At 42.1% G+C, this 14,025-nt stretch overlaps 1 protein-coding gene across 2 annotated transcripts in view; it reads right to left on the minus strand.

Annotated features, from left to right (window-relative positions):
• Nucleotides 1-14,025, minus strand: part of asic2 (acid-sensing (proton-gated) ion channel 2) — a 434,185-nt gene that overhangs the window by 18,052 nt on the left and 402,108 nt on the right. For both annotated transcript variants that reach the window (XM_085352784.1, XM_085352782.1), the window contains exon 3: nt 4,939-5,066. In XM_085352784.1, the coding sequence (XP_085208910.1) occupies nt 4,939-5,066 (128 nt within the window). The remainder of the gene's footprint in view (nt 1-4,938; nt 5,067-14,025) is intronic.

A 14,025-nucleotide genomic window follows, 5' to 3' on the forward strand; every position in this document is an offset into this window, starting at 1 on the left:
TCGAAATTGCCCTGCTCCATATGAGGGCTCATTCATCCCTCACCATAGGCTATGTATTTTGTGCCTCAACACACTTGATTAAAGCTGCTTTGATCTCCGCCTAATATTATTAACCAAAAATGAGTTCATTTATAGTCTTTGTCAGTCATTTTAACATGAAAACTGATTGGTATCCATTACAAAGATTCACTAATCACCAAGCTTCTTAACATACTCCACAAGGCCTCATTCCAAATCATTGTCCCAAATTACCCTACTCAATCATCATTATCCTGATTGTTTTGGGACATATTTTAAAATGCCCTCCAGGTTTACGGAGAAAAAGCTTGAAAAGACAGGTGGGAACTGCTCAAAGTGGTAGGTTTTTCCTCTCAGACTCCTGATACAAAGTGGAGTTCTGCATTAATTAGCTGGAGTGGTGTTTCCCACCGTGCAGGCTTGTGGAGAGGGACAGTGTTTTCGCAGCAGGCAGGCAGGAAGAGCAGGGGCTGTCTTCACCCTGCCAGTCACAGAACTGGGCTGACAGATGAGCTGAGACAGAAGCCCTGGAGGCTCATTGCCCAAGAGGCTGAACCATCCCTGCATAGATCTCCTCCTCTCCTTTCTGCCTCTCACTGAAGTCTCTCTTTGTTGCACTGCAATGAGCTGTGATTTAAAGAGGCAAGGTTTCAACTACATTTTGTTCACGATAAGTTCCTAACATTCACGCTGGAATACCTTACTGACTTATCTTTACTTTGGCCTCATTTTCCAATGTGCTGGGCATTGCTAACATAATTTTGCTGGATTGGAAAATATAACAACAAAACAGAAAACAGCACTACAAGTCCTGTCTCCGATATATTTAGACCATTGTTTTTTTTTTTTACTTTTCTGCATTACCATCGTGGCATATTTCACACACCTTATTTAGTTGTTATCAGATCCATAAATATTGCTGGCAGGTGCCCTCCTCTGCCTTCAGTAAGGTTGAGTATACTGTCATTGTCCAGTCTACTCAGTGATAAGACAGCAAGACATATTGTATAGATATGACATCTAGAGGCTGTGTGCACATGCACATATAATGTATCTTTGTAAAATGTGCGTTAAATATGTTCTTTTCCAATCTTAAGTATTTTTGGTGCCTAAATGATATCAAGTTCAACAGATGAGCCCCGAGCTTGTACGGCACAGAGAAGTCAAGTGCTTTAAACATCCTCTTCTCTTCTAGCCACTCTTCGTGTTTCTGTGTGTGTGTGTCAGCATGTGTGGAATCACACTGCTGATAGTTATTTCCTTTCCCGTGATGTGATAACCACCTAGACGGGAGAGGAGGTAACATACTGACAGCATGCAAGGGATTGATAACAACCATCCAATTTCCTCATAAGATTTGAAACTGGAAACATCCCAGACAGTGATGATACAAACCAAAAAATACACAAAAAGTAGAACAACATGTTTACGACCAGCTTCTTCAATGATGAATGCCGACGCTTCACTGACTGATGAGCTGAACACGTTTTACGCTCGCTTCGACGCCGCAGCAATTAAAACAACAAACGGCTGCGCGCGCTCGGAGTGCACCAGTGGAGACAATGCATTCATCATCACAGAGCATGCCGTGAGGAACACTTTCAGGGGGGTGAACACCAGGAAGGCAGCAGGAGCAGATGCAATCCCTGGCCGTTTCCTGAGAGCCTGCGCTGACCAGCTAGCATTGGTGTTCACGGAGATCTTCAACCTCTCCCTGGCCCAAGCTGTGGTTCCCACGTGCTTCAAACAGTCCATTATTGTTCCTGTTCCAAAGAAACAACAGCCTGCTTGCCACAATGACTACTGTCCAGTAGCACTGACTTCAATTGTGATGAAGTGTTTTGAAAGACTGATGAGAGATCACATCACTTCTTCACTTCCTGCCACCATCGACTCACTTCAGTTTGCTTACCGGACTAATCGTTCCACAGACGATGCCATATCTCACCTGCTCCACACATCCCTGAGTCACCTGGACACTGGCAGAGGGAATTATGTTAGGATGCTGTTCGTGGACTACAGTTCAGCATTCAACACAATAATTCCCTCTAAGCTTTTCACCAAGTTGACGGATCTAGGACTCAGCTTATCACTGTGTCAGTGGATCCTCAACTTCCTCACAGACAGACTCCAATCAGTGAGGGTAGGAAAACAAGTCTCCCCCTCCATCTCACTCACCACTCACCACTGGCATGCCAGTGGAGAGAGTGGACAGTTTCTGATACCTGGGTGTCCACATCACTCAGGACCTGTCATGGTCCTGTCACATTAACACCCTGGTTAAGAAAGCCCGTCAGCGTCTCTTCTTCCTCAGAAGACTTAGAGACTTCCATCTGCCACTGAAGGTGCTCAAGAACTTTTACTCCTGCACCATCGAGAGCGTCCTGACGGGAAACATCTGCACCTGGTTTGGGAACAGCACCAAGCAGGACAGACGAGATCTGCAAAGAGTGGTGCGCTCGGCCAAACGCATCATTCAATCAGAGCTCCCTGACCTGCTGTCCATCTACACCAAGCGGTGCAAGACCAAAGCTAGGAAGATTATGATGGACCTCTCCCATCCCAACAATCGAGTCTTCTCACTGTTGAGGTCTGGGAAGCGCTTCCGCTCCCTTAAGGCCAAAACAGAGAGAATGAGGAGGAGCTTCTTCCCCCAGGCTATTCAGGCCCTGAACCAGGTGTAGGACTGGACTCTCCCACACACATCACATCACTATAAGACTGGACTCTCACACACATCACATCACCACACGCACTCTGGTTCTTCTTCATGCACACTTCCTATAATTTATAATCTCTTTCTGCTATTTGCACATTTTTACTGTAAATTTCTAAGTTAAATCTGTAAATTTTGTAATAACCTGTAAATTGTAAATACTGTAAAACCACTGTCATTTAATGGTCGGGCATTGCATTGCACAGCTACAGGCATTTCACCTCATGTCATACTGTGTATGGTTGTGTGTGTGACAAATAAAATTTGAATTTGAACCTACTGCGTCAAAAAGAGATATCAAAGGTTCCTGTCTATGAGGCACTATGTGATAAGTTGGGGGTGAGAACTGGCTGCTAATAGAGAAGCAGCAGATAAACTTGGAACAAAAAGTTAGGTTAAGTTTAGGTTATGTTTAGTCGATTATTTCTTTGTTGTAACAATGCTGCTTGGCAGTAAATCCAACACTGATTTCCAGAAATGTTCCTGAGCCCTTACAGGGATTTCCATGACAGAAGCATTTCTGTTTTTACTGTAGAGCTGCTTGAGGCCCCAAAGATAACAATACGGATTATTTAGCAGATCCCTCACACAGAGATTTCTCCGGATTCACAGAATATTGTGATGATTAGATAATGAGATGTTTCACAATTTTTCACAATTTTTCACTGAAGAACATTATTCTGAAACTATTCTCTGATTTATAAACAATGTTTTGTTGCAAACAGCTCTGTTCATCTTTACTTCTGAGAAATTCTGCCTTTCGAAGATGTTCTTTTTATATCAGCCTCTTACCAATTAACCTAATGGGTTAGAAAATGTTCCTCCAGCTGTTTCCTTTTCCACTTGCCTTTCCAGTCATTTGTTGTCCTGACTTTTTCGTGATGTGTTGTTGCCATCAAACTCAATATATTTAACATAAAATAGTGCAATGTGTTAATTTAAATAATTGATATGTTTTCTCTTTTGTTTGTGAAGAGAACATGGGTTTGTGACATTCCTAAATCACTGCATTATAACTGTATTTAGATTTTGAATCAGTCTTCTTGAAATTAGGATTGTAGGTCTGAATTTTACCAGCTATTTAAGCACTAAGGGAACCAATTATGACTTTCAGCAGCTACTTTGAATAAAAGATTCAAATTTAAGTGTAACTTGATCTGGTTAACCATCATTTTGATTCAGTTTTGTGGATATTTAAAGCCAATTTCCTCTGGCTTCCTTTGTTGGCTTGATTTTCTGGTCCAGTGGGGTTTTTTTGTTCATTATATGGTTTATCTAGTATCCAATGGCCTTGATTGGCCAAAATAAAATCTGTTTTTGTGTGTGCTGTAAACCTTAAACTTTAAATGCACTAACTGACAGCAGCAGTTTTCAAAAGATATTTCATTTCTCATGCCAGATGCACAGGCCATTCTAAAAATGAGATGGCAATGAATTTATCTTGACAGAAATCTGCCTTCTCAAAAAAGGGCAATCTAGTCAACTCCTGCTATTGAGCCAGACAATATATTTCTAAAAGCCTCACTGTGAGAGAGGAAAGGAGAAGGAGGTAGGCAGAAAGAAAAAGAAATAAGACATAGAGCCACAAAAGGTAAATGTGAAAGACAGAACTAATAATCTCAGTAAACTGACAAGGCTCACAGGAGCTAAAGTAGAAATATATTCACTCTGGCAGTGTAGAAACACCTTTTGTGGAGTTTTATCAACTCAGGTCTCAAGAAAACAGAAAAAAGCCCAACTTTATGAAGAAGAGAATGGTGACGCTGAAAATGCTATTTACATCATATACAACTGCTGTGCCTGTGAGTCTTGCAGCCTTTAAAACTGGCCATGTGTGATGTGAGAAAGCTTCAGTGTGATTGAATAAGGCTGAGACTGAGTGAAGATCCTCTCTTCCAGAAAGGTCAAAGCCAGTAAATGGAGGGAAGTTCATCATTTGTCTGCCAACAATCATCAAGAGACCACAGAGGCCAATTGAAAGTTCAGACTACGGGGACCCCACATGGGCTTCCACACAAATCCACTCACACGCCTGCAGAAAATCTCACAGTCCTGTTATGGCAGGTTTTTTATCACATACTTTTTTGTCCCATTTATCACTGTGAGATATGCTTTATATGTGAAAAAGGAGTGAAAAACTGCACAAAGACGAGAGAAGATTTTAACTAACCATTAACTGTAGTTAGAGAGTGAGAGACACCTACCCTCTGCTCCTGTGTTGCTACAAACGTCTGGAAGCCAGGCGCCACACCGAAGCCCAGTTCGTGAATGAATGGAGGCTCTGCCTGGCTGTGGATTTGTACCCGCACACCTGCCTCAAAGGCTGTATCTTCTGGAAGAAAAGAAACGGCGAGATCTGTTAGTTAATGTAATCTCTTAATAAACAGAAATTTGCTCTGAATGTCGCTGGCTTTCTGAGTGGTTCAGGTAAGTTGTTTGAAAGCTGTTTGAACTCAAAAGCAAAATTAATGTTGGAAACAATCGTTCAGTGACGCATTTCAGGGATTTTGAGTCAAAGCCATAGACGTAGGATTGCCTTTATTATAATAAACACGCTTGAGAGGTGCTATGTGATTTGTTGTGACATCATAGAGACAGTAAAACAGGTTCAGTGCTGACTCCGTAGCTGAAAGGACTATTATCCTTTTATTCAGAGCACTTGTATGCACTCACACACACACACTCACAGAAGCAAGCACCAAATATTTATGGTCAAAGAGAGAGCGATTTTTGCAGAAATCGATAATGTTCTCTCTCCGTGTCCTCACATTCAGCCGCCTGCTCCTGGACATTCAATCACGGCATTCCCCTGCCAGCTGATCAGCCTGACACCTCGGGGTGCTCGGCAGCCAAGATACTGGAGTCGTTCGCAAATCGACATACTGCTCACACAGATGCACAACGGCATCAGCCCTCACTGATCCACTCATCAATCAAACATCTGCAGTGACTGATATGACGACGGCGTGGATGCAGTCACGTTTAGCAACAGATGAAGGGCTCAAATGTGCTTTTTTTCCTGCTCTGTGTTTGAGAGCATCAGTTGTGTGTAAAAGGGTATGAAAGAAACATTGGCTGTATGAGAGAGATAATCAGTCCACGTTTCTGAGAGAGTAAGTACAGGGAGGTGTGTGCATGTAAAACAAGATGAGAGATGCTGACACTGTATTCATGTGTGGGGGAGGAATTGTTGTTGTTCTTCATCCTGTGCACTGTTGAATCTTTCACGTCTTTTGAATAGATCATCTCTTTTGTGATGACAGCCTTATCTGTAGCTAACAAATTTAATGTCTCATCAAAATTTCCACTGGACTAGGGTGATTTACATGCAACTGCAGCACAACATCTGTGCATGTTGTAAATACCATATGGTCAAAAGTATGTGGGGACATGAGCACAGAGGACGCTGCTGAGATTTGCTTGCATTAGAATACAAAAACATTGACATGGTTTGCAGCTGGTCTCGCTTGCAGTTGCTGTTTCAAGGGTTCTGACCTGAACGATTAAAAGTATAGCGTCAATCAAAAAGTGTATATGGAGTTTTGGGGATTTTTTCCCCCCCTCTGATGCTTGATCCAAATTTGGCATATCATTGAACACGAATTCAGTTTGACGATGGTTTCATCTGCTCAAGGAGGGAAACTGCAGGGCTTAATTTTAATCTTCGGTTTGGCATGTTGACAGCTTGACAGCCTAGTGTGATCTAATAGGAAACACAAACATGTGTAATGTGAAAACTCGAAGCCTCCCCTGCACATATACTGAGATTGGACTATTCAGTGATGCGAGAAATCTCGTCTGTCTAGTTACATTTTTTTTAATGAGCATCTCTATCATAGATTCACAATTTTTCAGCTAGTTGATATTACTTTACATAATTTTAACTATTTTTTCACCCCACTGCTTAAGAACATGTCACAGAACAATAATTATTCAGTGTAGCATATTTGTCTTTATATGGTTATTTATAGTGGGACTTGTTAAAAGAGAAACACAATACCCAAATATGTCTTTTTTATACTATTACTGTTATAATGCTGTAACAAATGCCCCATTAGCACTGTAAGACTGCACATAATTAGCCACTGTTGTCCAAAGACGATTAAAAACCATTAAAGAGCCCTTCTGTTGTACTGGATGACATAATCCTTCATTAAAATGAGCACTTAACAGTGTAAACAAAGAATTTCATCCCTGAGCTACTGACACTAACTATGCTGGCTGTTTTATTTAATAAAGGAGTATGTCACCCTGTGAGACTGTGTGCTGTCTAATGTCTTTTAATCGTATATATATGACAAAACTGTATTTATATGAGTAGCAAATAAACAAAGGCTGTCAGCATAAACAATAACTGCAGCATATATTCTCTGCTGGTTTTTATTTTGCCAAGGGACATTTAACAAGTTTTTACATTGTATTTCTGCAAGCAGTAGCTCAATAATATATATTTTTTTCCAGGTTCCCCTAATTTTGCATAAAATGGGTAAATTTTTATATTCATGAAATATTTCAAAATTAAATATTTCAAAATATTTCAATTGCTTGTTTTACTTCATTTTTCTTTTTGTGGGCTACAGAAATGAGGAAAATAAAGTTTCCATAGGGTTCTATACAGTGCCGTGAAAAACTAAATATAATGTTACTCCTCCCACAGCAATTAAGGGGATAAGTGACAGTCAGGTGCTGCTAATGAAATGTACTTGATTAACTGATCAACAGCAAGTGTGAGCACCTCTACAAAAAGTGATCAACTCAGTGTTTTTTCTTTTGTGCCTGGAAAGACAAAATTGGCCAGCAGGCTAGGTTGTCCACGAAACCAATACGTCGCTGTGAGTGCCGTAGGGTTTCCATCTTGTTCAACGATGGACTCGCACATTAGACACCGTTGTTTAAGATCATTCAATTTGCTTGATCCGAGTCTTCTTGGGCGTGTCATGCTTGATTCTCCAGTGGGCGGGCCGCTGCTGCAGCAGAAGGCGATATGGCAGGCGATAGTTGCTTGCATGCGGCAGATGTGGCCAAACCATTGTAGTCGTCACTTCTGGACCAGCTCTTCCATCGAGGGCTTTTGGTGACATTGACTACATATTGCACTGTCGCTGAGACAGTCATTAAGGGACACTTGGAGAATCTGACACCAACAACGCGTTTGGAAGACCTCGAGCTTGTTGAGGTCATGCTTGAGGATGACCCAGGTCTCGGATCTATGGAGAAGAATGAGCAATACCAGTGTGCGTGACAGGCGGATTTTGGTGATGAGGCCTCTTCTTCCAGAGGCGCCATCGGAGGGAGGCGAATGCTGCTGCTGCTTGACCAATTCTTGAGGGTAACTCAGTGTTACCTCAATGCAACACACAGCTGAATGTACCTCAAAGAACTTAGGCGACATTGTAAATAAATTGGGCCAAAATTCCTACAAAATAATGTGAGACACATAAAGTCATAGTGAAAGTCATTATTTCTGTCCTCTTTACAGGACTGCATAGCTCACATCATGTTTCCTAAGATTCATTAAAAAGTTTTTATTTTCGTCCAGTGTTTGGAAATATGTTCAGTTATACGTTCGAAGACTGAGTAGGGCTCCTTTGTTAAAAATCATTCCATGCAGTGGAATGGAGGAGATCAGCTTACTCATCTCCCTCTTAACAGTAGTTCAGGTCAGGTGAGTTGGCTGGCCAATAAAGCACAGTTATAATGTGGTCAGTATAGTAGTGGTAGCTTTGGCACTTGGGGCAGGGGATAAGTCTTGCTGGAAAATCTGCACCTCTCAAAAGCTTGTCAGCAGATGGAAGCATGAAGAGCCACAGTTAGAGGGCCAAGTTGATTTTGGACTGGATAAAATCTAGTGGACCAACCACTGCCAACATCAGGAAATGGCATGGCACCGAAAAGCATCACAAACTGTGGAAACTTCACACTGGACTTCAATTACCCCTGATTCAGGGCCTCTGCACTCTTCCTCCAGACTCTAGGATATTGATTGAGAGACGAGCTCTACAGACGAGCTCTACAGAGGGTTGTGCGGTCAGCTGAGCGCACCATCCGCTCCGAGCTCCCTGACCTGCACTCAATCTACAGCAGGCGGTGCTGGACCAAGGCCAGGAAGATCGTGAAGGACCTCAGCCATCCCAACAACAGACTGTTCTCTCTGTTGAGGTCAGGAAAGCGATTCCGCTCCCTGAAGACCAACACAGAGAGACTGAGGAGGAGCTTCTTCCCGCAGGCGATACGGTCTCTCAATCACACCACCACACAGTACTGACCCACACATATGGTTCTTACACACACACTGGACTTTCTGGACATTGTTTTTTTGCACAACACTGGTCACTATATTCTTCATTTCCGGTTAATACTTGTACAGCTGCTGTTATTGTGTATATATTTATTTATATTTATATTTCTTCATACATTCTTATATAGTTCTATATTGTGTATTGTGTATTTGTTGTACAGTTATTTTATTTTCAACTTTAATTTATATATTTTATCTTATTCTTCCCAGTTAAATTTACCCTTCATTCTAATTTGTGTTGTACAGTTATTTCATTTTTAACCTTAATTTATATTTTATTCCTTCCTAGTTAAATTTACCCTTTTTAATTTTTCATATTTATTTCCTTTCTTATTCATAGCCTTTTCCTTTTTTGTTTTCTTTAGGTCACGAGCAGTTGTCCAAGCATTTCACTACATATCGTACTGTGTATGACTGTGTACGTGACAAATAAAATTTGAATTTGAATTTGAATTTGAATTTGATTGCTAAATGAAATGCTAAGTTTACTTTCATCTGAAAAGAGGACAGTGGACCACTGAGCAACAGTCCGGCTCTTTTTCTTCTTAGTTTTGATGTCATCTCTGGTTCAGGAGTCCCTTGATATTAAGAATGCGACAGATGTAGCCCCTTTCCTGAAGACGCTGGTATGTGATGGCTCTTGATTCACTGACACCAGCTGCAGTCCACAGCATGTTAAGCTCTCCCAAGTTCTTGAACTGACTTTTAAATATTTTCATTTTTCTCTTCCAGTCAAGTTTTCATTCTCTGTGAACAGCCACCCTTTTCAGCAATGACCTTCTGTGGCTCATCCTCTTGATGGAGGGTGTTGTCCTCTCGAAAACTGTCAAGTCAGCCTCAATCTTCCTCAAGAATGAGGCTGTCTCTCCATATCAGAGTTATAAAACAGTCTACTTGATGATGATTTTTCTGCTTTTCTGAAGAGCAGAAACTGCAGCATGTCACCCTATTTTACCCAAATCTGCAAATTTCCAGGCAGACAAGACCCGATCATTCACTGAGATCAGTAGCAGACTTTCGCATTTGACAGCTAATAAATATGAGAAAACGACCTGGCTCTCTGTGAATGATGGTCATGTTCGGGTTGATCTTTTTACACGGGAGTGTGTCTGCTCCTCTCTTAGTAGCCCATCGCAGCAGCTGCACCATCAGGCGAAGCTAACAAACTGTGTGCATAATTTCTTCCGAGATTCCCTTCAAATCAAAAGTCTCTACAGGATGTCACAGACAGCAGTTCTAGTACTCACCAGGTAGCTCGCCTTTCCAGAGTATTCACATATCAACTATCAATTTTATTTTATTCCAACAGGGGATTAAAATGTTATTTTAGCAGAAGCAGACACATATATATCTCAGAATCAAGCCATGGCAGTATTTTTATTAGCAATTAACCACGATTTTTCAGTTAACGTGTTGGTCTATAAAATGTGGAAAGAGCTAATCATCATACTTGTGCTGATTTGTGTTTTCCTGACAAAAAAAAAAGACACTAACTTCCCACATAGCCTACAAAAAGCAGCATATTCACGCAAATGACAAGCTGGAAAAAGCTTGACTTTACATTAGCTTTTATTCACACCCAGTTGTCTTGCATTACATAGCTAATAGAAACAAATCCAGCAGTGAAGAGCAACTGCATGAAGGTAATAAATGATGATAAAGAACACCAAATAAGCTAACTGTCCTGCAAATGAATGTTGCTTAGTTGTAAGACACTAGAATCAGACTGTTCGAGACCTTTATCTCTCATAACAAGACATCAATTTACACAGAATAAGATGCAGCACATGAAACAATGATCTCTTGCTGTGATTGAAAATGTGTTATTAGTAGTACATATGTGCGCGCATGTGTGAGCATAAGAGATCAGAGCAAATGGGAATGGCTGTGCTTGTTTGTGCTCCCATCAGTTCATCTTCCCTTATCAAAAGATGATCAAGGGGATCGTGAATAATGATGTTTGCTACATATGACCATAGCTTTAGCAGAATCACAGATCTGCAGTTACCATCTATTTCATCACTGCAGTCACACTCATTTGACTTATATTGCCCTCTGTGCAGTCAGAGGGCTGGACTAACTTAGGATGCTATCAAAAGCTACAGTCATAACCTGAATCCTGCTTGCTTTGTTTGACTGTTTAAATGCAGGTGGTGTTCTGATTTCCATTCCCCTTCAGGTTTCAGCTCACTATGGGCAAACAGAGAAGTAAGCAAAAGAAGACGATCGACTGATCTGTGCATGCAAGACTGTGGGTGCATGAATAGTGTGTAAAAGATATGATGAAAAAGTTCTACCACGGCCTATCACCTTCCTCTCTCTATTTCACCTTTCTACAGGATTTGTCACATTAAGGACTGGGCATGTCAGGCTTTATAAAAGGTCTGTATTATGGGTGTAATGTAGGAGAGCAAAAATGACTTGGCAGCTGGCAAGCGGAAGAAAAATTTCAAAAGAAAGTGAATATAAGAAGCCTTCACTCATAAACTCTGTATAATCATGTGAATGTCTTGGGGCGACCGTGGCTCAGGGGACTGGGAAGCTCATCTGTAACCAGAAGGTTGCCGGTTCCATCCCCCTGCTCTCTCTGTCCTGGTCGTTGTGTCCTTGGGCAAGACACTTTACCCTACTGCCTACTGGTGTTGACCAGAGGGGCCGATGGCGCGATATGGCAGCCTCGCTTCTGTCAGTCTGCCTCAGGGCAGTTGTGGCTGCAACTGTAGCTGCCTCCACCAGTGTGTGAATGTGAGAGTGAATGAATAGTGGAATTGTACAGCGCTTTGGGTGCCTAGAAAAGCGCTATATAAATGCAATCCATTATTATTATTATTATTATTATTAATGCTCATGTATTACACTTAGCGACTGACTACAGTTTATATTTGATGTGCTTGTTTCTTTTTATTATCATCTTGACTTTTTGCATTCCTCTTGGTCCAATAAAAAATGTATGATCGTCAGATGAAAACAAATAAGCTCTATTTCTTCCTCTCTTTCCTTCTAATCAAGCATCAGTTCAACATTTAAATGTGTCCTTTTATTTCAGTAAATACATACTTACTGAGACAGATGGTAATCCGAACATGATAAAGTAGTGTGCAAACAGTGCGGATGTTAACCTAGTCGTGCACATGCTTGTGTTGGGGCTCATTTACTCATTACTATATTGAGCTGTTTCTAGAATTACAATCAGATTCTTACAATGTGTGAACCTGACACTTTTATCTTTACCAAAGTGCATAATTTAGCAATTTAGAATCATTCTGAATTGCTGATAGGCCTGCTTGCAATCAGAAATACTGCCAAGACCCCATTTCTCTTTATAGGGAAACAAAATTACCTCAAGGTGCAACATGGAGAAAGCCACCAGAGACTATGGCTCAGTGGAAAAAGAAGGAAAAAATCACCTTAAAGCTGACCTGTAAAAAAATAAATTAAAAAAAAGAAGCTACTTTCGGTTACTCTCTTGTCACAAGGGGTGGTCACAGTGGGTAGCTCCGCATGTTTGATTTGCCTTTCCTGACACAACCCAGAAGAGAATTTGTATCTCTAAATGGAAATGAACCAGCAACCTTTTGCTTGCCAAACAAATGTGTAAACCACTACAATAAGGTTTTATCTTTAAAATAAATAAATAAGGAAGCTAGTGGAGCACAAATGTCGGATGGACATTGAGGGCTATCATGAGGGGCTATGCGCTGCTGCTCTCTGGCAGGTAGCTCCATGCCCTCCTGGGTTTTATATGCACCTTAAAACACACATACATCAAGGAGTTGATGTATGTGTGTGGGAGGAGGAGTTGGCCGTCCGATTGGGGTCTGGAATGTGGAGCCTCCCTGCTGCTGCGGAGTCGGGGCGGTCTGCTTCTCTCCACCCCAGGGAAAAGGGTAACACTACCTGGGTCTGGATGCAGTTTCCCCCTCCAGGGGCAAGGGTACCTAGACCTGGGGTATAGAGTACGCTTGGGGAGTGTGATTGTGTGTACAGTGTCTATTTATGTCTGTCTCCACGTTGGGTGAGCGCTGAGTAATTGCATATGAGAGCATGAGGGTGGGAATGGATGTACTGTGTCTATATGTCAGGTCGGGTATCAGACGCCACCTCTCTAGGGACATCTCAGGCCCTCCAAGGTATGGAGGCCTATCCCCCCCCCCCGCCCGCCCGCCTATCACCACCACCACTCCCCCTGCCGGTGGCAGATGCCCTCAGACATTGGTGCATTGGTGGTTCTTTGTGTCTGGGGATGGGCATCCGGGTACACACTGGCTCACTCCTTGGTGGCTGCTTGTCGGGGCCTGGAGCCTGGGGCTCGCTCGGGTCACTTCGGGGGTGGGGTGCCCTCGGCCTGAGGCTCGGTCACTCTGGCACAGCTGGCTGCCAGCGGAGCTCACGGGCACGTCACTGCAACCCCCCGGCTTCTGCTCCACGGCTGCTGAGTGAGCCCTCATCTGGGGCTCTCCTCAGTTCTTTCTGGGATAGTGGCGCGGCTGCCCCTCTGTTGGTCTTCCTTGGTCTCTTGTGTTCTGAGGGCCTCTGGATGTCTGGAGTCTTGATCTCCTCCATACCTGCTCCATGCCCTGGAGGACGGGGCTGTGGCTTTGTTTTTGATTGTTTTCTCTTTCTTCTTTCTCAACAGGTGATCGATGTGATTGATATATGTATTTTGTTTGTTTGTTTTGTTGTTTTTTTCTTTTGCCCTTTATTACCGTTCCTCTTCCCTGCTGTTTTTATTTCCCTCTTTCTTTCTTCTCTTTCTTTTCCCCAGTTGAGCTGCAGCTCACAGCACAAAAAATGCCTTGTTGACCTCTGGAATCAAGAGGACTTAAAGCACAGACTTGTGAGCACATGTCCAGCATTTAGCATCAGGAATAACTGTGACTAACCACAGCCCCAGAAAGATGATGCTGACTTCTATAGCATATATTCATGCGCTGTGCAGTTTCATATATAAAAATTCAACTTGTGTTGAACTAAAATCAATTTCTTAAATGCA

The sequence above is a fragment of the Diplotaxodon limnothrissa genome, linkage group LG4 (genome assembly GCF_057381915.1).
Source record: "Diplotaxodon limnothrissa isolate DT_005_m linkage group LG4, D_limnothrissa_male_GT1.1, whole genome shotgun sequence".
NCBI classification, from domain to species: Eukaryota; Metazoa; Chordata; class Actinopteri; order Cichliformes; family Cichlidae; genus Diplotaxodon; species Diplotaxodon limnothrissa.